This window comes from Scylla paramamosain, chromosome 1 (genome assembly GCF_035594125.1).
Source record: "Scylla paramamosain isolate STU-SP2022 chromosome 1, ASM3559412v1, whole genome shotgun sequence".
Classification (NCBI taxonomy): Eukaryota; Metazoa; Arthropoda; class Malacostraca; order Decapoda; family Portunidae; genus Scylla; species Scylla paramamosain.
The window spans coordinates 25359949-25386020 of NC_087151.1; the positions used below are offsets into that span (position 1 = coordinate 25359949).

At 42.9% G+C, this 26072-nt stretch overlaps 1 protein-coding gene across 2 annotated transcripts in view; it reads left to right on the forward strand.

The window, feature by feature from the left end:
• The first annotated feature begins 12046 nt into the window (after positions 1-12046).
• Positions 12047-26072, forward strand: part of LOC135102081 (organic cation transporter protein-like) — a 15746-nt gene continuing 1720 nt past the window's right edge. The window contains exons 1-12 of one of the 2 annotated variants that reach the window (XM_064006803.1): positions 12047-12155; positions 14748-14846; positions 15106-15259; positions 15586-15694; positions 16224-16327; positions 16524-16678; positions 20844-21012; positions 21393-21540; positions 21790-21875; positions 22710-22969; positions 23651-23835; positions 24728-24885. In XM_064006803.1, the coding sequence (XP_063862873.1) occupies positions 12062-12155; positions 14748-14846; positions 15106-15259; positions 15586-15694; positions 16224-16327; positions 16524-16678; positions 20844-21012; positions 21393-21540; positions 21790-21875; positions 22710-22969; positions 23651-23835; positions 24728-24885 (1721 nt within the window). In that variant the 5' untranslated portion in view covers positions 12047-12061. The remainder of the gene's footprint in view (positions 12156-14747; positions 14847-15105; positions 15260-15585; positions 15695-16223; positions 16328-16523; positions 16679-20843; positions 21013-21392; positions 21541-21789; positions 21876-22709; positions 22970-23650; positions 23836-24727; positions 24886-26072) is intronic. The other variant, XM_064006810.1, reaches the window with a different exon arrangement.

A 26072-nucleotide genomic window follows, 5' to 3' on the forward strand; every position in this document is an offset into this window, starting at 1 on the left:
CACACACACACACACACACACACACACACACACACACACAGCAGAGATAGATAACTGAGAACTTAGAATGTCCCCAAAGTTTGAAGACTATCTGACTTCAGACTTCAATCAGTGTACATCTCTGTCCATCGTTAAATCAAGAAAGTACATTTGTCTGTTGTGTTGCCTTCACACGCACAAATCAACCATAGTCTAAACCACTACCCACATACTTCACGCTACCAGTATTCATCGGAGATCAACGATCCACCACCATCTATTCTGCCACCGTCATCTCCAGCAACATCCAGGAAGTCAAGCAACCAGTGACAAACAATCTAGTACAAAGTGGCAGTGACTTCTTGATAGAAGTGGTGTGCACTTAGTACAAATGGTGTGCAGCCTTCTCTAGAACAGTGGCGTGCAGCGGTATTGTGCCTTTGAGGAGCACACAAACCTTTCGACTCTCAAAATCCAGTACACGCTGAGACATGTATATCATGCCTCCATCGCAGACAAGTTGCATGGTGCTATTTTCATCACAGACAAAATCGTGGATGTATCGCTCTCGATGTCAAGTTGTGGTTCTGATATCCCTCACCACGTTCAAATCTTGGGTCAGCTCACCTCACCCAGTCACCTCTGCTCCCACCCACCTCTACCCAGTTACCTCTGCTCCCACCCGCGCCACCACTCTGACCCAGCACAGCCGCTAACATCGCCACAGCTGTTCAGGCTCACCCGCTTCCACCCTCACGTGCTCTCCGCCGCTCCTGTCTCATCTCTCCGTGGTCACACTCGTCAGCCACAGCCGTTCCCGCTCATCACGCCATTCCTGTTCACCCTCTTCGCTTTGCCTGGTCGCCGTCCTGCTTCTTCCTGAGGTGTGGGTGTCCCTTGCTTCCTTCCTGAGCCAAAACCCACCCACCACCCTTTCCCATCTAGGTACTCACGGTCACGTCTCATCTGGTCATCTTCCTGGTCACCGAGCCTGTCAGGCATCATTTCCCCGCCGCTGCCCATTTCACTGCCTGGACTCGCCAAGGTCATCTCTACAATTCTGCTCCCAGCTGTGTTCTCCAGTCATCTGGCCGTCATCTTCATCACCGCCAAAATGAAGTATTTCATCTGATTCTGATTACTCTGGTCTTTTCCACTCTTCCTTCTTCTGATATTAACTTGTGTCTATTTATCTATCTGTCTGCCTGCCTGTCTGCCTGTCTATCTATCTGTCTGTCTGTCTTTCTATTTGTCTATCAATGTATATGTTACGGCCATTTTGGAAAATTGGTCGTTTTACAAAATTGCCGGTCATTATGCAAAAAGACCAAATTCGTGGTCACATTGCAAAATGACCTAAATTTCTCAACATTTTGCAAAACGACCAAGATTTTGGTCAGTTTACAAAATAAACAGTATTTTTGTTGGTCCGTTTACAAAATCTCCATACAGTAAGCAGCCAGATGGAAAAAAAAGCGAGGGAATGATAAAACGTTACAGTTGCAGTACATAACCAATGAGTATGCTTTGTTCCATCTACAGTTCCATCTGTGTGCTTTGTTCCATCTGCAGTCGGAGTCAGAGTATTCATACTGAACAAATGAAGTCCAACATAGAACAACAGAAACAAGCCCAAAAAATGATCGATAATTCTGTGAAGAGATTTCAACCAGCCAAGGTAGGGGAAACTGTGATGGTTCCTGTTCCATTAGTTGACCGCGGACGTGCAGAGTTTCCTAATGTGAAGGCAGTTGTTTTTCAGGCATTGGACAATGGCACATATAAGCTTGGTACAAAACACGGCCTGCTTAAACAAGTGTACACTCGCAACCAATTTACTCCATGTCTAGAAAAATTCCTTTCTCTTGATGATGTTGTACAGGAGCGGGAAGTAAGTCTGCGGGAAGTAGCAATTGCAGAATCAATGGGACAAGGTCAGGGATTCGCTAAATGCTCTTGCACTAAGTCATGTATGACCAGACGCTGCAAGTGTTTAAAAAACTCTGTATTATGCAACAGCAGATGCAAATGCAGTGCCTCTTGCTCCAACAAGGTCGACACACAATAAAATTAGTTATGTTCACTACGTTTTATCATTCCCTCGCTTTTTTTTTCATCTGCCTGCTTGCTGTATGGACATTTTGTAAACTGACCAACGATAATTTTGTAAACTGACCAAAATCTTGGTCGTTTTGCAAACTGACCAACGATAATTTTGTAAACTGACCAAAATCTTGGTCGTTTTGCAAAATGTTGAGAAATTTAGGTCATTTTGCAATGTGACCACGAATTTGGTCTTTTTGCATAATGACCGGCAATTTTGTAAAACGACCAATTTTCCAAAATGGCCGTAACATATATATTATTCCCTTCTGTCCTTCATTGTTATTTATTGTTGTTCTGTGTTATCATTTGTGCATTATTCTGTGCATACATATTATTTCTGTATATGTTATTTCATCCATTCTTTCATAACGCACAAGTCTCTTATGGAAATATGGTCACAGTCTGCACTATCATCTTCACTATCTGCCATGATATCTATTAACAACACCTCAACACCTCACATCACCTTTATTCATGAATCTCATCACCTTCCAATTTCTTTTTTTTCTTTTCTGGAACTAGCACAGAAACTGTTCATCACTTTATTCAGAGGATTGAGGAAGAATGTACCAGACGTTCAGCCACATCTGATAAGGAGAAAATATCCATTTTGAGCCCTCGAGTCTTGCTGGCCAGGTGGTAAAATCAGATAAACTCGCTTCGTTCACTATCTTTGATGACTTCACCACTCATTTTCCAGAGTCATTCAAAGCTCGGAGCTATCCATTCTCTCATCAAACTCTCAAACTCTATCACACAGCACATCCACTCACACACTAATCCTTACAAGGTAGGAAATATTGCTTCCTCTCTGAGTTCGGAATTGATCGCTCAACTCCAAGATTCAGATTGGTTTACTGAGTTAAAAAAAAACTCACAGCTTATCTCTTGTTCTTTTTTTTTTTTTTATGTAGGAAGGACACTGGCCAAGGGCAACAAAAATCTAATAAAAAAAAAATGCCCACTGAAATGCCAGTCCCATAAAAGGGTCAAAGCAGTGGTCAAAAATTGATGAATAAGTGTCTTGAAACCTCCCTCTTGAAGGAATTCAAGTCATAGGAAAGTGGAAATACAGAAGCAGGCAGGGAGTTCCAGAGTTTACCAGAGAAAGGGATGAATGATTGAGAATACTGGTTAACTCTTGCGTTACAGAGGTGGACAGAATAGGGGTGAGAAAAAGAAGAAAGTCTTGTGCAGCGAGGCCGCGGAAGGAGGGGAGGCATGCAGTTAGCAAGATCAGAAGAGCAGTTAGCATGAAAAGAGCGATAGAAGACAGCTAGATATGCAACATTGCGGCGGTGAGAGAGGCTGAAGACAGTCAGTTAGAGGAGAGGAGTTGATGAGACGAAAAGCTTTTGATTCCACCCTGTCTAGAAGAGCAGTATGAGTGGAACCCCCCCAGACATGTGAAGCATACTCCATACATGGACGGATAAGGCCCGTGTACAGAGTTAGCAGCTAGGGGGTGAGAAAAACTGGCGGAGACGTCTCAGAACACCTAACTTCATAGAAGCTGTTTTAGCTAGAGATGAGATGTGAAGTTTCCAGTTCAGATTATAAGTAAAGGAAAGACCGAGGATGTTCAGTGTAGAAGAGGAGGACAGTTGAGTGTCATTGAAGAAGAGGGGATAGTTGTCTGGAAGGTTGTGTTGAGTTGATAGATGGAGGAATTAAGTTTTTGAGGCATTGAACAATACCAAGTTTGCTCTGCCCCAATCAGAAATTTTAGAAAGATCAGAAGTCAAGCGTTCTGTGGCTTCCCTGCGTGATATGTTTACCTCCTGAAGGGTTGGACGTCTATGAAAAGACGTGGAAAAGTGCAGGATGGTATCATCAGCGTAGGAGTGGATAGGACAAGAAGTTTGGTTTAGAAGATCATTAATGAATAATAAGAAAAGAGTGGGTGACAGGACAGAACCCTAAGGAACACCACTGTTAATAGATTTAGGAGAAGAACAGTGACCGTCTACCACAGCAGCAATAGAACTGTCAGAAAGGAAACTTAAGATGAAGTTACTGAGAGAAGGATAGAAACCGTAGGAGGGTAGTTTGGAAATCAAAGCTTTGTGCCAGACTCTATCAAAAGCTTTTGATATGTCCAAGGCAACAGCAAAAGTTTCACCAAAATCTCTAAAAGAGGATGACCAAGACTCAGTAAGGAAAGCCAGAAGATCACCAGTAAAGCGTCCTTGACGGAACCCATACTGGCGATCAGATAGTAGGTTGTGAAGTGATAGATGTTTAAGAATCTTCATGTTGAGGATAGATTCAAAAACTTTAGATAGGCAGGAAATTAAAGCAATAGGACGGTAGTTTGAGGGATTAGAACGGTCACCCTTTTTAGGAAGAGGTTGAATGTAGGCAAACTTCCAGCAAGAAGGAAAGGTAGATGTTGACAGACAGAGCTGAAAGAGTTTGACTAGGCAAGGTGCAAGCACGGAGGCACAGTTTCGGAGAACAATAGGAGGGACCCCATCAGGTCCATAAGCCTTCCGAGGGTTTAGGCCAGCGAGGGCATGGAAAACATCATTGCGAAGAATTTTAATATGTGGCATGAAGTAGTCAGAGGGTGGAGGAGAGGGAGGAACAAGCCCAGAATCGTCCAAGGTAGAGTTTTTAGCAGAGGTTTGAGCGAAGAGTTCAGCTTTAGAAATAGATGTGATAGCAGTGGTGCCATCTGGTTGAAATAGAGGAGGGAAAGAAGAAGAAGCAAAGTTATTGGAGATATTTTTGGCTAGATGCCAGAAATCGCGAGGGGAGTTAGATCTTGAAAGGTTTTGACAGTTTCTGTTAATGAAAGAGTTTTTGGCTAGTTGGAGAACAGACTTGGCATGGTTCTGGGCAGAAATATAAAGTGCATGAGATTCTGGTGATGGAAGGCTTAAGCACCTTTTGTGGGCCACCTCTCTATCATGTATAGCACGAGAACAAGCTGTGTTAAACCAAGGTTTAGAAGGTTTAGGACGAGAAAAAGAGTGAGGAATGTACGTCTCCATGCCAGACACTATCACCTCTGTTATGCGCTCAGCACACAAAGACGGGTCTCTGACACGGAAGCAGTAGTCATTCCAAGGAAAGTCAGCAAAATACCTCCTCAGGTCCCCCCAACTAGCAGAGGCAAAACGCCAGAGGCACCTTTGCTTAGGGGGATTCTGAGGAGGGATTGGAGCAATAGGACTAGATAAAGATATGAGATTGTGATCGGAGGAGCCCAACGGAGAAGAAAGGGTGACAGCATAAGCAGAGGATTAGAGGTCAGGAAAAGGTCAAGAATGTTGGGCGTATCTCCAAGACGGTCAGGAATACGAGTAGGGTGTTGCACCAATTGCTCTAGGTCATGGAGGAAAGCAAAGTTGTAGTTTAGTTCACCAGGATGGTCAGTGAAGGGAGAGGAAAGCCAAAGCTGGTGGTGAACACTGAAGTCTCCAAGAATGGAGATCTTTGCAAAAGGGAAGAGGGTCAGAATGTGCTCCACTTTGGAAGTTAAGTAGTCAAAGAATTTCTTATAATCAGAGGAGTTAGGTGAGAGGTATACAGCACAGATAGATTTAGTATGAGAGTGACTCTGTAGTCGTAGCCAGATGGTGGAAAACTCGAAAGATTCAAGAGCGTGGGCACGAGAGCAGGTTAAGTCATTGCGCACATAAACGCAGCATCCAGCTTTGGATCGAAAATGAGGATAGAGAAAGTAGGAGGGAACAGAAAAGGGGCTACTGTCAGTTGCCTCAGACACCTGAGTTTCAGTGAGGAAAAGAAGATGAGGTTTAGAAGAGGAGAGGTGGTGTTCTACAGATTGAAAATTAGATCTTAGGCCGCGAATGTTGCAGAAGTTAATGAAGAAAAAGTTGAGGGGGGTGTCAAGACAGTTAGGGTCGTCGACAGAAAGGCAGTCCGACCTGGGGACATTTATGGTCCCCTCCCCAGATGGGGACTCCGAGGCTGGTGTAGGAATCGCCATGATGATTTTAAAATTTTTGAGTGAAGGGTGTGTGTGTTATTAGCTGCTTGTAATTTTGTGTGGAGGAAGAGAGTTGTCTTTAGAGGGCAGGCTGTGACTGCCCCCTTGTGTTGTGAGACACAAAGGGAAACGTTCAGTGAGGTCACAGCTGGGTTTAATGATAAGTTCACAGCACCCCCTGAACAGTGCTTTAGACCTCACTGGGGGTAATTATCGTTTCGGTAGGTGTCTACTGCCTCCTCCTACACCACCTTCCTTGATGCTCCCGCCTTCCAGGTCGCAAGTGACATCGAATTCAACGAAACAGATTACATATATGTCTGCAAAGTAATATCTGATAAGCGTCCTCTTCCCAGCTCTGAGCCTGTTCAGGTACTTGACACTCCGTCACCTGACTCTTGCATCTCATCTGCTCATCCGTCTTCTCGTCCTTCTTCACCTTCTCGTGAACGTTTTTCCGCTAGACGTGCATCTTCTTCGCCTAAATATCAGTACACTCGATCGAAATCGAGGTCCAGAAATGTCACCTACATCTGTTGCAACCTATCTGGTCATATTATCACACAGTGTAAGGTTGTTCTTGATAGCTCAGGAATACACTCATTCAACCCTGATGCAACTGTTCCTTCCACAAAAGGGCAGGTCATTTCTTGCAAGACTGTAGGCATTATCTTGCACAGTTTCAGATTGCTCAACAAACATCGTCGGAAAACTTTTCGCGCCCTTCTCTGGCCAATCCATCGTAACATCATCATCAATCTTCAGATCATTACCTTCATATGTAATTAAACAGCATACAAAGCACAAGGTATGGTTCACCCATCATCCTAACTCAGCACTTTCTTCAGTTAACATTAGATATGCTGGATTATTCAATGGCATTGTCACAGATGTTACATGTCACTCCGCACCACACAAAGCTTCCTTTGACATGAGTGCTGCTGTTAACCTTATCAAAATAGGTGTATTTCGAAGACTCTCTTCCTCTTCTCAGAATCACATCACTGCAATACCTTCTGACATTGATCGCAGTGGTATATCTGGGATAATTGTCTTACCTCACAGGAAAGTAATTTTATCACTCCTTATCACCTCAGGAGCCAGGCATACGAGTAAGTGATTATTTCTATATTGTATCAAATGTGTCTTTCAATGCTGATCTTCTCATAGGCTTCAACACCATGTGCAAGTATGACATCATCTTATTCTCTGCTATCAATGAAATCGCTCAAGAGGATGCTTATATTTCTACTGTTCTTGTCTATACTCCTCTTTCTGGTGTGGTAACGTCAGTTGCAACTCTTCCTTTTCGTAGCGACCAGACATTATCTGCACAGGATTCTTATGTTACATCATCTAGCTTGCTTGTCTCACAGCCTCCTTCTCAATCATCTTCCTTGTCAGACCACGGCGTAACGCCTTGTAAACACATTTGTTAGCAGATCCGGTATCGCTATCTGAATGTGCGTTATATGTTGTAAACGCTAAGGTTAAGCCTGCTGTATCCGGCACTGATATCCTCTGCCATGCACAACAATCTCCATATAAAGGTGATGACTTAGAATCTGTTCTTACCATCATCCATGACAATGGATTCTGCAAAATCGGGTTGAAAAATGTCACATCTACGCCTGTCAAGCTCAAAGCAGTTGTGCCATCCGGAGAAGCCTTGCCTTACTTTGGATGATCTACCTTTTTCCTCTATCAATAATATATCTGCATCTGAAAGCCATAACATGTTTTCTTTCCTGCCTATCACGAAAGAACACATTTCTGTCCTTGATTTCCCAGAATCGCAACAAGAATTACACGCTCTGTTCAATTTTTTCAGGAATGTTGCCTCACTCCCTGACGAACCTTTAGGTCACACAGACGTCATCACACACTCTATCCATCTGACGCCTGGGTCCAAGCCATCTTACATCCCCAGCTACAGGGTGTCACACAGCCGTAGAGTTCTGCTTGATGAAGCTGTGCAAGGTATGTTGCGTCGGGATGTTGTTGAACCTGCCTGTTCTCCTCACAACGCCCCTTTGTTACTCATTCCTAAGAAACAAAGCGATTGGCGTGTCGTTGTCGACTTCAGGAAATTAAATGCATCTACTATTCCTGATCGTTGTCCAGTGTCGAGGTTAAGTGATCTTCACTCTTTAGGTGACTCAAATGCGGTATTTTCCACCCTAGATTTTTATTCTGGATTCTTTCAGGTAGAACTTGAGGAAAGTTCATGGCCATACACTACCTTCACTACCTCCTCTGGCCAATTCATGTTCAAACGCATGACACAAGATCTACGTAACTTGCCTTTGACGTTTCAGAGATTGATGAATTCTGTTTTCTCAGGTCTCATCGGTAAAAGAGTCTTCTGCTTCCTTGATGACGTCACCATTGCACCAAAGAATCTACAAGAGCATTTTCACACGCTGTCTCTCGTTTTGTCACGCTTTCAAGCTGTTGGCTTAAAAAAAAATCAAATTTAGCAAATGCTCGTTTTTCAAACAAGTCAAATTCCTTGGCCATAAAGTCGACAGAGATGGTATTCACACTTTAGATGACAAGGTAAATGCTGTGAAAAATTTCCCTGTTCCTACTAATATCAATCAAATCAGGAAATTCATCGGTCTTGCTGGATTTTATAGCCAGTTTATCAAAAATTTCAATCTTATCGCTCAACTCTGACTCATTTGCTCAAGAAAAATGTTGTATTCATCTGGTTTGAAAAGGAACAACATGCCTTTGATCTTCTCATAACTGCCTTGTGTCAAGCACCAATCCTTGCTTTTCCTAATTTCGAAAAAGATTTCATCTTACACACAGACGCTTCAGAATCGGTGCTGTTCTCATGCAAAATGACTCACTTGGTAAACATCACGTAATAGCGTATGCTAGCAGACTTCTCAACAAGGAAAAACAAAATTATGACGTCACGAGACGTGAAAGTCTCGCTGTGATCTGGGCGTTATGTGATTTTCGTGAACTCATATTAGGCTACAAAATTCATGTTCACACTGAACATTATGCTGTCACAGAGACCTTCAAAGGAAACAACTTCACAGGTCAATTTGCTCGCAAGCAACTCACGATTCAGGATTTCAATCCTACATTTTCGTATATTCGCGGTAAGGCAAACTCAGTGGCCGACGCGCTCTCACGCAATGTTGCCCCTATTTCAGCCATCATAGATAATCCTGCCATGTCGACCATGAATGTGATCAAGAAACATCAACACTCAGACGCGTTCTGTTCTGGTTTTGCATATTACCTCGAATCTGGTAACAAGACAAATCTTCCTAAGTTGCAAGTGAGTGCTGATACGTTTTTCATGCAAGACGGTCTCTTGTATAAGTCGAATGACGTCTCTGCTGACAATTCTAGCAAGCGTTTATCTCAGCTCGTGATTCCTCAGTCGTTGGTGAGTACCATCACCCCACGACTCATCCCACACAGGACACCCAGGTTGTGACAGATGCCTCGCACAAGCAAAACGATCATACTTCTGACTGACTATGAGGAAAGATATCTTTCAGCATTGTGCACTCTGTTCTCAGTGTGCTTCACACCGTTCATCACTCGCTAACGACAGTCCCTCACTGCCTTACCCCATCGCTTCAGCTCCTTGGGATTCAGTCTCTGTGATTTGCTCAAACTTCCACTTACAGAGAACGGTTACCAGTATCTTCTGGTTTGCATGGATAGTTTCACCCGTTTCACCATTCCCGTTGCTCTCAAGGACAAAACTGCAAATTATGTTGGTTGTGTGATCATTGACAACATAATTTGTCCTCATGACTCTCCTCGTATCCTCTTATCTGAGAATGGCGCTGAATTCAATTCCTTACAAGAGATTTGTAAAGAATTTCACATCAAGAAATGTAACATCGTCCCTCACTCGCCCAGTTCAAACGGCAAAATAGAGCGTTGTAATAAATGTATCCTTGACGCTCTGTGTTACATTCATGGGATGAATGGCTTCCTCAGCTAGTCCGTTCTCTTAACTCAGTGATTCATTTTACTATCAGCGAATCTCCTTGTTTCGTGCTTTTCTGTAAAAACAAGCGTCTTCCATACGAATTTCTTTATAGCTCTGCGCGTCCTGTCTACAACATGAATGACTACGTCAAATGTCGTCTACGCGATTTTCATTACACTCATAAGGTCGTTCATGATCACCTTACTGCAACGTAAACTGAGATGTTGCAGAAACAACATCGTAGAACAGCAGATTCTTCCATCAAAGCTGGTGATATCGTTTTCACTAGAGTTCACGATCGCAACTCCAAGTTAGATCCATTGTTCACTGGGCCACATCGTGTAATCGATTCTCTCCATGGTCACAAAGAAAAAATTCTAGATCTCAAGACCTTAGCAGAGCAAATCGTCCATGTCGATCACTTGAAGTGTGTGAACAAAGATTTGATGATGAGTGTGCACACCAGGTAACACTTCATTCTGATTTAACTGATCCTCAAAGCTCCTCAAGCCTAATTCCACTCGCACCTTCTTACAGACTCAAATTTCGTTCTTACTCTAAGGTTTAATCATTCTCAGTTCAATATTCTATATATATGTGTATATTCTTTTTTTTTTATATGTGTTGTATATGTACTGTTTTATGTTATCATGTCTATATATTATTAAGGTTATCTCTTCCGTACTCTCTCTCTGATATCATGTATTATCTATTAATTGTTCATATTTTATTGCTCTCATTATTATTGTGTTCAAATGCGAGGACGCATTTTTAATCGGGGAAGGCACTGTATCAGTTGCATGTCATAACAATTATTAGTGTATATATTCATCATTCATATATTCCATTGTCCAGTATTCCATGTGTACGGCCCTCACGTAGTCAGTCTGATCTATTTTTATCCTTTCTACTTCCATTCTCCCTCTCAAGGGAATATCACACCTTCGCTACATTCCTGCATTGCCTTCCTTGTCTTCCTCGCAGAGCATTGGTCAGAATAACTTCTTCCAGTGACTCCGTCACCCCGTTTCCAGGCATCTGATTGGCCATCCCTTAATCTCGATTCCAAATCCTGATCCACTTCCTTTCACATAAATCGAGCATGTATGCGTAGCTAGAGACTAGATCGGAGACAGACAGTTCAGCGAGAGAGAGTCGTCAGTCAGTCATCAGTCAGTCTTCAAAGACAGAGTCCAGCATCATCATGTCCGTCGTAATCTGTCTCGATATCACGGGTGTGCATCTCTGTCCATCATTAAATCAAGAAAGTACATCTGTCTGTTGTGTCGCCTTCACTCGCACAAATCAACCATAATCTAAACCACTACCCACATACTTCACGCTACCAGTATTCATCGGAGAATCAACGATCCACCACCATCTCTTCTGCCACCGTCATCTCCAGCAACATCCAGCAAGTCGAGCAACCAGTGACAAACAAAGTGGCAGTGACTTCTCGATACAAGTGGTGTGCACTTAATACAAGTTGCAGCCTTCTCTAGAACAGTGCTACTGGTGCTGGGTAGCTTCAAGATTAAAACCTATATATCCGTATAGCGGCCACGTAGGACCCCTCCGGAACTAAACTGATCAGCTTGTGTGGAACACTGCTCTACTGAGCGTTTTGGCAATAGCAATCAAGCTTACTTGTATCTGCCCTTCCCCTATTTTTTTTTTTTTTCATGGTCTTGGCCAGCATTCTTTGCACGCAAAATGAACATATGAATAAAGAAATAAGAAAACAGATAAATCCAGAATGTTAGAATCATATTATCTGCGTTAATTAAGTGTAGTTTATTTCAAGGTTAGCTGAACTCCTTACTCCCTGCACTGTGGATCAGCTAACCCCGTTATTCTTGCACGCCTATCAACCCCAAACTAACTCACCTGTCCACAGACTGATCTAATTATGGCTGGCATCACCTTATCTTGTCTCTGCGTGATAGCGTCGTGCCCCGTACAAAGTAAGAAGATATTAGGTCAACCTTAGCAACCAGGAAGAAAAAAAAAAAGTGAGGCGGTATGGCAATATAAATTTGGTAACCTTCATGGAGAAATATCAGTCTCAGAGAAGAGAGCGAAGGGATAAGATGGAGCAGTTAAGCGTGTTCCTGCTACTGTTTGTCTGTGCTGCTGCCTCAGGTAGGCGTACTGATTTCACCTGCCGCTGCCTGTGTGTGGATTTTATTATTGGAATCAGACGCGGCCAGGTTCCTCTGTGGCAGGCTGCAATTTTTTGCGTCTTATCTCATTATTTCTCATGTTTTACCTATAAAATGCGAATTTCCTGATAATGTCAAAGGATCTTTAAAGGGATGGTTGCTCATATTTCGGAAAGGTATGTGCTGCAAACCGTAGGAAACTGATGAAGTGAGCGATGTTAGTGATGGGCGAGGTATCGAGGTTTGACAGGAGTGAACGAATGATGTAGTCTTATTGCTTAAAACTGATTACAGGAATAACTTTATGCAAGATGTTATGCAGCACTAGATCTGAAGGGAAAAATAAAACTGCTGAAAGTGAAGAGGCTAAACATGCCTAAAGTTATAAAGAAGTCTGACAAATTTAAGACTAGAGGATGGAAAAATAAATATATCTCATCTGCTCTTTCATCATTCGCTTCCTTATCCTCCGGCCATTTGCTCTTGAACACTTCTTGTCCACTTATCATTTCAGAGAAATTACTGGAGCACCCTAACTCAACTCAACAGGTAGTATGCACTTGGTAGGTTAGGCCTTTGTGTAAAAAAGCATAATCTACAAGGCAACAAGAATTTTGGATTCAGTTTTCTTTCTCCTTGCCTTTGCGTGAAGAGTCACCAGATGGTGTCCAGGAACAAAGCAAGAAGTAAAGACAGCTTATCCATTAATGCAATAAAATATGTTGTAGATTTTATGTCAGACTTACAGTAATTTTGTCAAAATTCTTGTAAAGCTTGTTAATTGTCAAAAAAACTTGAAAAAAATGTCATCACAGTGATATTGTTTCTTAAGGAAGGACACATCACATTAAACATTCAGTAACTTTATCATCTGAAATATACAAGTTTTTTTTTACTAAAATCGGGCTCACAAAGAAAAAAAAGACGAGAGAGAGAGAGAGAGAGAGAGAGAGAGAGAGAGAGAGAGAGAGAGAGAGAGAGAGAGAGAGAGAGAGAGAGAGAGAGAGAGAGAGAGAGAGAGAGAGAGAGAGAGAATGATAAGCTCTTTAAAATGTATTCCGCAGCATAACATACCCTGATATGGCATATGATGTGAAAAAAATATCCTGTTGTAAGGAAATCTCTGGCGTTGTCTGGTGTTACGTGATTGGGTACAAAAAAAAAAAAAATCATCACGCTCACTTATCAAATACACTGTATGTCGAGGAGCATACTCTCATACAATGAGGTTATCTGCATACAGAACATATGTTGTGATGCACCTTGGCAATAACTGGACCCTCAGTGTGGAAGGATTATTACATACTGTAAAAAAGGAAATATTGGTACACATTTAATGACTAAGCTTCGCACGTATATTGCAGTAAATATCTCGTGACGTTTATTTCAAAAGGTGTGCAAAATTCTATGCTTGCCAGAAAGAGAGAGAGAGAGAGAGAGAGAGAGAGAGAGAGAGAGAGAGAGAGAGAGAGAGAGAGAGAGAGAGAGAGAGAGAGAGAGAGTAGCAGACATCTCCAGAAACGGAAATTTCTCCCAGGGAGCTTTCATGTCCACTGGCGTAAGTGAGTACTGTGAACTTATCTTCTACACGACTGTGACCTTCCTGAACGTTTCCTTTTGTGTCGTCTCGTCTTTCCCTCTAAAGACACCCCTCTTCCTTCTCACACTGTACTTCATGTACCTTACAAACGTATACTTTTCAATCAAAATAATAAACAAAGAATGGCTACACAAAACACATCCTTAGAGTCCCCATCATGGGAAGAGGGCGAAATGTCCTCAAATCGTACTGCTCTTCTGTTACCGACCCAAAGTGCCTTCGTACACTATCTAACTTGTTTTTGTATTAATTTCTGCAACATTCGCGACCTTAAATCTTTCCCTAGATCTCATCTTTTTCTCACCAAAACACAGGTGTCTGAGGTTCCCGACAGTAACCCCTTTCTTTGTTCTTTATACTCACTCTCAATCTAAAGCTGAATGTTTTCTCTACGTGCACAATACTTTAACTTGCTGTCGCATCCATGCTTCATAGGTCTGTGTGACACACAGTTCTATGGACGTGGTTACACATTGTGTGTGTGTGTGTGTGTGTGTGAGTGTGTGTGTGTGTGTGTGTGTGTGTGTGTGTGTGTGTGTGTGTGTGTGTGTGTGTGTGTGTGTGTGTTTATTGTGTGTGTGTTTATTGTTACACCCGGCGTGATGCGGCGTTGTGGCGTCGTCGCAGCAAGATGAGGCACTGTGCGACGGAGACGACGGTGGCGTAGTAGCGTGACACCTCTGATTTGTTGGTATGTTTTCGCAATGCGGCATCGACGCTTAGCGTGACACCGGCCTAACTTCCTCCTCCCCCCCACTTTCCGGTGCACCTACTCTTTGAGTGAAAGTTTGCATTTAAGCACACAATTTTAATTGTGTGCTTAGACATTTTAATGCAACCCTTTCTATTTGCTTATGATTTTTATGAAGGAGGTTACGATATTTCTTTATTTGGGTTGCTGCTTCCAGTGACGACATACTGTCATCCCAGAAACACAAGTTCTCAAGTTTTTCTGTGCATACGTTTCTGCAGATGAACCGTTGCTGAAGGGAGGCGAGGACTTCGACACCATCCTAATTCACATCGGCATGGGAAAGTGGAACATCATGTACTACTTCTCTATTGGTGCTTGTATGTCTTTACTCCTTTGTTCGGTGACGGGTCATACCATATCACCCCTTTCCCTGTTAGATATTTTTTTTTCCAAAATTACCTGCACTTGTTTTTAAACTGTATGTTCTTCAATAGTTCCGTAGCCTAGAGAAAATAACATTAATCTCTCTCTCTCTCTCTCTCTCTCTCTCTCTCTCTCTCTCTCTCTCTCTCTCTCTCTCTCTCTCTCTCTCTCTCTCTCTCTCTCTCTTACTCATACCCTTACCATACCTAACAGGGAAGCTAGCCCTTCCTCACCACGCTCTTGCCGGCGCTTTTATCTCGCCATATGTGAACCACACGTGTCGCCTTCCCACTGACGTTCCCTCCGGCAGCGGCACTATCGCCTCCCAGAATGCCTCAACGGACACTGTCTGGATCTTGCCGAACGAGTAAGTGTACTGAGTCTCTGAATTAATTCAAAAGACGCGAGCTAGCATTTCAAGAGTTACTGTTGGGAAAACTCTATCCTGGTACAAGAAATGCATGGAAGAAGAGGAAAACTGGTGAACTATTTTGGCAGCATTAGAAAAAAAAAAAAAAAAACTGACACACACACACACACACACACACACACACACACACACACACACACTTGCGTCTTCATCACTTAGTTTTATACTTGTCACTTGTACATGTATAAGCAAACAGGACTGCAACTGTAGGTCTATCATTTAATTAATTGTTTTTTATTTATCAACTTATTTACTATTTCCAGCGAGTGCAGTTACCTGAAGAAGGATGTAACCACGGGGCGCCTGGAGGAAGTGCCGTGTACCGAGTGGGACTATGACAACTCTACGTTTTCCACCACTGCCACGTCTGAAGTTAGAGGAGGAAAACTGTGAACTATAGGGAAAATATTGAGTGTTAGATAAGCAGCTGTGGTCGTGAGACATAAATGCACTTTCTCTCTCTCTCTCTCTCTCTCTCTCTCTCTCTCTCTCTCTCTCTCTCTCTCTCTCTCTCTCTCTCTCTGTGTGTGTGTGTGTGTGTGTATGTGTGTGTGTGTGTGTGTGTGTGTGTGTGTGTGTGTGTGTGTGTGTGTGTGTGTGTGTGTGTGTGTTCGCTCGAGCACATGGCAAGTAGTTGTGGAGGTTAGGACCTGTATTCTGAAAAACTTTGTGTTTTCATTATTACTGTTTTCAAATATAATAGATTCGGGTTCTAATGGACATCTTCCTACCGATTATGCAGAATCTTTGTTGAACTATTACTGAAATGACGCATATGCCACTAAAAACCCAAATAACTTTAACTAGACACTGTTAAAAATAGCCGAGATAAGACGCCGAAACGTTTGAGAATGTTGGTCCAGGAAGAGGCAATGTGTTTACATGTATTTTTCGTCTTCAGTACAATCTGGTGTGCGAACGACAGTATCTCCGCGCGGCCTATCAGAGTCTCTATATGGGCGGCTTTCTGGTGGGAGCCTTCTTCAGTGGCCAACTGGCTTATCGGTTAGTGTATTTGTGTGTGTGTGACTTATCTAACCCTTTATAACCACACTTGAAAAATTTCACTGTGTGTGTGTGTGTGTGTGTGTGTGTGTGTGTGTGTGTGTGTGTGTGTGTGTGTGTGTTTGTATACTCAGACTTATCCAGCCCTTTGCTTGCCTAATTGAACACTTCCATTGTTTATATCTTCCTCTCGTAGTTACGGACGGCTGACAGTGATAGCCGTTTCGTCCATAGCTTACTCCGTGATGGCTCTCGCGTCGGCGTGGATACCCTCCCTTGTATTCCTGATGATCTTTCGCTTCCTGCTGGGCACCATGCATCCCACCTCCCTCGTCACAGGATTTGTCTTTTGTAAGTCGTGTGTATCACCCAGTAGATATTGAGGGTTGTTTCAGTATAAAAGATATATTCTCAGTTCTACTAACACTCATTCAAAGGCGGACTTTTTACTAATAATTTTGTATTGGTGATTAAAGATGAAAGTTAACACGTTCCAGTATACACAAAATGAAATGCACATGGCGACTCCTACACCAGCCTCGGAGTCCCCATCTGGGGAGGGGACCATAAATGTCCCCAGGTCGGACTGCCTTTCTGTTGACGACCCTAAGTTTCTTGACACCCCCCTCAACTTTTCTTCATTAACTTCTGCAACATTCGCGGTCTAAGATCTAATTTTCAATCTGTAGAACACCACCTCTCCTCTTCTAAACCTCATCTTCTTTTCCTCACTGAAACTCAGGTGTCTGAGGCAACTGACAGTAGCCCCTTTTCTGTTCCCTCCTACTTTCTCTATCCTCATTTTCGATCCAAAGCTGGATGCTGCGTTTATGTGCGCAATGACTTAACCTCCTCTCGTGCCCACGCTCTTGAATCTTCCGAGTTTTCCACCATCTGGCTACGACTACAGAGTCACTCTCATACTAAATTTATCTGTGCTGTATACCTCTCACCTAACTCCTCTGATTATAAGAAATTCTTTGACTACTTAACTTCCAAAGTGGAGCACATTCTGACCCTCTTCCCTTTTGCAGAGATCTCCATTCTTGGAGACTTCAATGTTCACCACCAGCTTTGGCTTTCCTCTCCCTTCACTGACCATCCTGGTGAACTAAACTACAACTTTGCTTTCCTCCATGACCTAAAGCAATTGGTGCAACACCCTACTCGTATTCCTGACCGTCTTGGAGATACGCCCAACATTCTTGACCTTTTCCTGATCTCTAATCCTTCTGCTTATGCTGTCACCCTTTCTTCCCCGTTGGGCTCCTCCGATCACAATCTCATATCTTTATCTAGTCCTATCGCTCCAATCCCTCCTCAGAATCCCCCTAAGCAAAGGTGCCTCTGGCGTTTTGCCTCTGCTAGTTGGGGGGACCTGAGGAGGTATTTTGTTGACTTTCCTTGGAATGACTACTGCTTCCTTGTCAGAGACCCGTCTTTGTGTGCTGAGCGCATAACAGAGTGTCTGGCATGGAGGCGTACATTCCTCACTCTTTTTCTCGACCTAAACTTTCTAAACCTTGGTTTAACACAGCTTGTTCTCGTGCTATACATGATAGAGAGGTGGCCTACAAAAGTTACTTAAGCCTTCCATCACCAGAATCTCATGCACTTTATATTTCTGCCCAGAACCATGCCAAGTCTGTTCTCCAACTAGCCAAAACTCCTTCATTAACAGAAACTGTCAAAACCTTTCAAGATCTAACTCCCCTCGTGATTTCTGGCATCTAGCCAAAAATATTTCAAATAACTTTGCTTCTTCTTTCCCTCCTCTGTTTCAACCAGATGGCACCACTGCCATCACATCTATTTCTAAAGCTGAACTCATTGCTCAAACCTTCGATAAAAATCTACCTTGGATGATTCTGGGCTTGTTCCTCCCTCTCCTCCACCCTCTGACTACTTCATGCTACCTATTAAAATTCTTCGCAATGATGTTTTCCATGCCCTCGCTGGCCTAAACCCTCGGAAGGCTTATGGACCTGATGGGGTCCCTCCTATTGTTCTCCGAAACTGTGCCTCCGTGCTTGCACCTTGCCTAGTCAAACTCTTTCAGCTCTGTCTGTCAACATCTACCTTTCCTTCTTGCTGGAAGTTTGCCTACATTCAACCTCTTCCTAAAAAGGGTGACCGTTCTAATCCCTCAAACTACTGTCCTATTGCTTTAATTTCCTGCCTATCTAAAGTTTTTGAATCTATCCTCAACAGGAAGATTCTTAAACATCTATCACTTCACAACCTTCTATCTGATCGCCAGTATGGGTTCCGTCAAGGCCGCTCTACTGGTGATCTTCTGGCTTTCCTTACTGAGTCTTGGTCATCCCCTTTTAGAGATTTTTTTTTTAAACTTTTGCTGTTGCCTTGGACATATTAAAAGCTTTTGATAAAGTCTGGCTCAAAGCTTTGATTTCCAAACTACCCTCCTACGGCTTCTCTCCTTCTCTCTATAACTTCATCTCAAGTTTCCTTTCTGACAGTTCTATTGCTGCTGTGGTAGACGGTCACTGTTCTTCTCCTAAATCTATTAACAGTGGTGTTCCTCAGGGTTCTGTCCTGTCAACCTCTCTCTTCTTATTATTCAATAATGATCTTCTAAACCAAACTTCTTGTCCTATCCACTCCTACGCTGATGATGCCAAACTGCACTTTTCTACGTCTTTTCATAGACGTCCAACCCTTCAGGAGGTAAACATATCACGCAGGGAAGCCACAGGACGCTTGGCTTCTGATCTTTCTAAAATTTCTGATTGGGGCAGAGCAAACCTGGTATTGTTCAATGCCTCAAAAACTCAATTCCTCCATCTATCAACTCGACACAACCTTCCAGACAACTATCCCCTCTTCTTCAATGACACTCAAATGTCCCCCTCTTCTACACTGAACATCCTTGGTCTGTCCTTTACTTATAATCTGAACTGGAAACTTCACATCTCATCTCTAGTTAAAACAGCTTCTGTGAAGTTAGGTGTTCTGAGACATCTCCGCCAGTTTTTCTCACCCCACCAGCTGCTAACTCTGTACAAGGGCCTTATTCGTCCATGTATGGAGTATGGCTCACATGTCTGGGGGGGTTCCACTCATACTGCTCTTCTAGACAGGGTGGAATCAAAAGCTTTTCGTCTCATCAACTCCTCTCCTCTAACTGACTGTTTTCAGCCTCTCTCTCACCGCTGCAATGTTGCATCTCTAGCTGTCTTCTACTGCTATTTTCATGCTAACTACTCTTCTGATCTTGCTAACTGCATGCCTCCCCTCCTTTCGCGGCCTCGCTGCACAAGACTTTCTTCTTTCTCTCACCCCTATTCTGTCCACCTCTCTAACGCAAGAGTTAACCAGTACTCTCAATCATTCATCCCTTTCTCTGGTAAACTCTGGAACTCCCTGCCTGCTTCTGTATTTCCACCTTCCTATGACTTGAATTCCTTCAAGAGGGAGGTTTCAAGGCACTTATTCATCAATTTTTGACCACTGCTTTGACCCTTTTATGGGACTGGCATTTCAGTGGGCATTTTTTTTTATTGGATTTTTGTTGCCCTTAGCCAGTGTCCTTCCTACATAAAAAAAAAAAAGAAAAACAGTATGTGTTTTATCGTCAGTTAATTATACAGAAAGTGATGATGTAATTTCATATAATGTATGAATCAAGAGATAATCAACGTCAGATGAAAACTAATTATGCAAAAATCATTACAGGGTGTCCAACACTTGTGAGTGACTAGCCAACATTACAAGCCGCGCGGCTGTCAGTTGGTATCATTCTCAGGCATATCTCGAAACACATTAGATTACCATAATGCGTAGTTTCCAAGGCCATGGAAATTATTATTCGGGTTATCATGTTTCCTTTTTCTATTGATGATATAGGAATATTGCTAAATTGTCAATAGAATAATAATAATAAAAAAAGCCATGACCACCCATAGTAACTCGCACCAGAGCCTGTGAAATGTAGTCGAGACAAGTCGCCCAAACGTTTGCGAGTGCTGTGCCTGGGAAGTTAGTGGTCCAAGTGGTTGAAGGCCAAATATTGTCAATAAACCTAAATGACATGCCTTGCACACGTGTTCACTGTAGTCGTCTCGACTCATATCTCCCTCAATAAGGTCTAAGAGAGAAGGTATGCTTTTTTTTCTTCTTTTTTCTGAAATACGTACTCAATAAAATCCAAGACATCGACCATGTATTTTGCCATATTGGAGTGGGGAGGGATTCTTGATGAACGGAGAACCATAGACGGTGTTACATAATTTAGCAGTGCGTCACACACATAACTTGGGATATGAATACCTTGGGTATGAAGTAAATTAGATAATTAGGTATGTCTTATTCAGTTTGTATATTCATGACAGATTTATTATTGGTACTGTGTGATAAACCGCAGATCTAAATGATTAACATTTCTCCATCACCAAGATAAAGGGAAAGATAGAAATACTGCAGCAGATCAACGCATGGAGAGAAGATATGAATTTCACACTGTTGCATGGTTCTCAGGTGGTTATTTTTGTTACAGCAATGGAAATCACGGAGATTAAGTGGAGATCGACGGTGTCGGTGGTAGTGGGGATGATGTGGGGAGTCGGAACCATACTGTGGGGTATCTTTGCCTACTTTGAGAGGGACTGGCGGTGGCTGCAGACCTTCGTGTCGCTGATCGGCCCCGCCGTTCTGCCTTTCCTGCTGTGCGTTCCTTCATCAGGTTGTTTTGTGATCCGTACTTATATTGCATGGATGTTTTTTTATTTTGTTTTTTAGACTTCTTCCGGTTGATTTTTCAATTTAATATGTATTAATATTATCACTTATCTGCAGTTTTTATTCTATTTGGTTTTCGTATATGGAACAAACGGTTTACCTGTTATATGATTGTAATTCTTGTTTAAGCACATTACATTTCATATATATATATATATATATATATATATATATATATATATATATATATATATATATATATATATATATATATATATATATATATATATATATATATATATATATATATATATATATATATATATATATATATATATATATATGAAATTACTTGCTTTTTTTGCAGCCTGCTGAACGAGTCCCCGCGCTGGCTGGTGGTGACGGGGCAGCATCAGAAGGCCCTCTCAGTCATACAGAAAGCGGCCAGAATAAACAACAAAAGCTTGCCTCCCACCGATCAGCTGCTTGCCATCATGACGAAAGTCCAAGAGCAGGTAGAGAAGATTAGAGAAGGTACAGGAGATTGCGGTGAAGATCGTATGAGGAACGTGTGTGTGTATGTGTGTGTGTGTGTGTGTGTGTGTGTGTGTGTGTGTGTGTGTGTGTGTGTGTGTGTGTGTGTGTGTGTGTGTGTGTGTGTGTGTGTGTGTGTGTGTGTGTGTGTGTGTGTGTGTGTGTGTGTGTGTGTGTGTGTAATGATACTGTTGATTGTTTTTCCATTAATCGTCATACCGTATTCTCAGTCAGCTTCAGAGGAGGGCAAGGCAACCCATCGGTCCCCTGGCGTCATCGCGCGCGAGGTGCTGAGCCAGGTGGCCATCATGTTCAGGTGTGTCGTCAAGGCAACACCCTCCACTCTTCCCTGACGAATGAACACTGTCACACATTACATAAATGCTTAGTTAAACGGCATATCGAAGCTTCCATGGAAAAAAAAAAAATTAATAATGGAACTGGAATAAAAAGTATTAGTATTAGTAACAGTAGCAGCAGTAGTAGTAGCAGCAATAGTAGCAGTAGCAGCAGTAGCAGTAGCAGTAGTGGTAGTAAAAGTAGTATCATTAGTAGTAGCAGCAGAAGCAGCAGCAGCAGCAGTAGTAATAGTAGTAGTAGTAGTAGTAGTAGTAGTAGTAGTAGTAGTTATATATTTGAACCACACAAACGTATCCTACTACCACCACCACTACTACTACCACCACCACCACCACCACCACTACTACTACTACTACTACTACTACTACTACTACTACTACTACTACCACCATCACTACTACTGCTACTACTACTACTGCTACTACTGCTACTACCACCACCACCACCACTACTACTACTACTACTACTACTACTACTACTACTACTACTACTACTACCACCACCACCACCACCACCACCACTACTACTACTACTACTACTACTACTACTACTACTACTACTACTAACACCACCACCACCACCACCACTACTACTACTACTACTACTACTACTATTACTACTACTACTGATGCTGATACTATAGAGGAAAAGGGAAAATTTTGAGAATACAAGATAGATTAGTAAGAGATTAGAAAATTGCGCAAGATCTCTCTCTCTCTCTCTCTCTCTCTCTCTCTCTCTCTCTCTCTCTCTCTCTCTCTCTCTCATTAACGCACACTTTTTACCGCAGCACCATCAAGCTAGCCACCATCACAGTCGTTACGAGCATCGGCTTCTTTGCAGTGGCCATGATCTTCTTTGGCCTCACCCTCGCAGCCTCGTCCCTGGGCATCAGCAACCCCTTCCTCTTCATGGTGATCTCAGGCTTGGTCGAGCTTGTTTGTTTCTTCGCAATTTATTTTCTGGAGAAGATGGGCCGGAAGAAGTTTGCTGTTTTCATTTTCGGTCTGTGTGCCGTCGCCCTCCTGTTGCAGCCACTGGTACCTGCTGGTGAGTAAGGCGCGTATTCTGAAACACTTCTGCGTCGCACCTCCACTGCATCCAAATGGCTCTAATTAAAGTTTTGCGTGTTTTTAAGAGTGTTTTTGCGGATCTGATGACGTTTATAAGATTTCTTCATTATTTACAGGATAAACAGTCTTGAGAACCCGGCTAATAATTTCTTTGGCCTTGGAAAACAGTCGTGGTGAGAGAGCAGAGTGTTTCAGAATACGGACACAAGCGTTACTTGGAAGGCAAGAGTGATAGTTATGGCGGATCACGCTCATAGAAACAAATTATATTTTCATGGCAACCTTTTCGGGGAGAGTGAGAGACAGGATTGCAGGACCTTCTCTTGGCCAAGGACTCACCATTCAAAGGAAAATAGCACAAATGGTGATAAATATTATACCTGTACAATAATCACTTCAAATAACACGCACTGGTAACTGCAGCTTTATGTGCATGAACTCTCTCTCTCTCTCTCTCTCTCTCTCTCTCTCTCTCTCTCTCTCTCTCTCTCTCTCTCTCTCTCTCTCTTCAGCAGCTCTGGTGATGAAAGTAATTGTAGCAACTACATGGTGACAACGACAGTATACAGTACATACCGGCACGCTGCTCTAATGGAAGCCATCTTGTTACACTCGTGTGTGCTGTGTTCTTCACTCACTGTTTGCTTTTCCTCCGCAGACTTGCAGTGGTTATCCACAACGTTGGTAATGATTGGTAAGATGGCTTCCGCCAGCGCCTTCACCTTAATGTTCCTGTACTCGTCTGAGCTGTACCCGACAGAGGTCAGGACACAAGGCATGGGGATAGGCATGATGTCATCCCGCGTCGGTGCATTCATCGCCCCGTTCATTATGAGTGCACTGGTGAGAGAGAGAGAGAGAGAGAGAGAGAGAGAGAGAGAGAGAGAGAGAGAGAGAGAGAGAGAGAGAGAGAGCACACTGAAGGTGTTAGTTCCTTGAGAAGACATTCTGATAGCAAGTCCAAATTACATAGTAAAGTGTCCTGAAACCTCCCTCTTGAAAGAGTTTAAGTCATAGGCAGGAGGATATACAGTTGGAGGCAGAGAGTTTCAGAGTTTATAAGTAACAGAGACGAAAGATTGAGAATATTGGTCAACTCTTGCATAAAGGAGGCGGACAGGATAGAGGTGAGAGAAAGCGGAAAATCTCGTATAGAATTGGGGGTTTATAGTCACTTAGTACTGGGCCGAATGGTACTCAGATTATACAGGCCTCAGGTCAGATGATCTTAAAGACATATCGACCTGAGTGCAAGTAGGTCTCAGGACGTTTAGTCCAAATACCCATCCACACACCGATTCATCCACTTACCCATCCAACTACCCACTCACCCATCCAATTACCCATTCACTCACCCATCTATCCACGTATCCACCTACTCATCCACATAACAATTCACTCAACCACTCATCCACACATATATCCACCCATACACCAACCTGCCATCTCCCCAGTGGGACTGTCTGTCTTTAGTAGTGCTAAGAGAGGGTCGACCCGCATATGGCTGCGGATTTATGACAGACACGCAGTTTATGATCAAAACGTGCCATATTTTCTTCTCTATATTACGTTGCATTGCTAAGACTCGCTAGGGCCGCTTCGTGAATACTATAGTCTCCAGTACCATCATCCTCAGTACTAAGTAACTAGCTCCCGAATTGGGTGATATAGATCCTATTTTTGCTCCCTTTTATGCTTCATCCATTTATCCATGTGAATAAACCGCTACCTTCAGGAGGTTGATCACCCGTGGGCGATCTCCGTGGTGTTCGGGCTGACGGCAACTGTGGCCTCTTTGTCCTTCTTGCCACTGTGGGAAACTAGCAATGTTTGTCTGCCGGACACCATTGCGCAAATGGAAGGACAGAAGGGATCAGCCGACCACGCACCTAAGTATGTTACTTTATTCATCATTCTTATTTATATTAGTTCTGGCATTACTAAATTTCCTCACTTCGATTATTTTGCCTCCATGAAATGAACTTTTCTTACGGAATACTGTGAAATCTTTACTTTTTCTTTGATGATCGAAAGTGAGTGGCATAGTGTGGCGTGCGTCTGTCTTACAATCTGCTTTCTTGTGGATGGGTCCCCCCTACTCTCTCTCTCTCTCTCTCTCTCTCTCTCTCTCTCTCTCTCTCTCTCTCTCTCTCTCTCAGATAGACAGATAAGTTTATCGATCACAGCATAGTATCATAAGCAGTTTGTCAGGTTCTGAAGTATATATATATATATATATATATATATATATATATATATATATATATATATATATATATATATATATATATATATATATATATATATATACGAGGTGTGTCATTAAAGTTCCAGGACTGGTGTCCTAAAAGATGAATTTCAAACCCAAGCCACAAACCACCATATTTCCCCTTCAAAGTAATCCTTCTGGAGTATACAACTGCGCTCCCAACCCTCTACAGTCACTAATCTTTTTCTTACGTGCTTTTAAAATCATGTCCTCTGTTGCAGGTCGTTTAACAATGAGCGCTGAACAGCGAACAAACTTGAAGTTTTTGGTGCAGTTGGGGAAAACGCCGTCAGAAGCACTGGGTATGCTGCAAAAAGTGTACGGGGATGAGACAATGTCACGCTCACGTGTTTTTGAGTGGTGCAAGAGGTTCAAAGAGGGCCGGGAGGACGTGGAAGATGACCCCAGGAGTGGAAGACCCTCAACGAGCAGGAATGAGGCCAATGTTGAGCGTGTCAAGCAGATGGTGCGTGACGATCGTCGGTTGACTGTTCGAAAGATCGCAGATGAGCTTGGCATGAACCACAACAGCGTGTGGAAGATTATCACTGAAGATCTGGGCATGCGGAAAGTCTGTGCGAAGATGGTGCCGAGACTCCTGAACGATGACCAGAAGGGACGACGCATGCAGGTGTGTCAGGACATCCTCGAGCGTCTGGAAACTGAACCAGACTTGCTCAGGAGAGTCATCACCGGCGATGAGTCCTGGGTATTTGAGTACGACCCGGAGACCAAACGCCAGAGCCTTCAATGGAAGAGTCCGGCGTCGCCACGGCCGAAGAAAGCAAGGCAGTCCAGGTCCAGCTTCAAG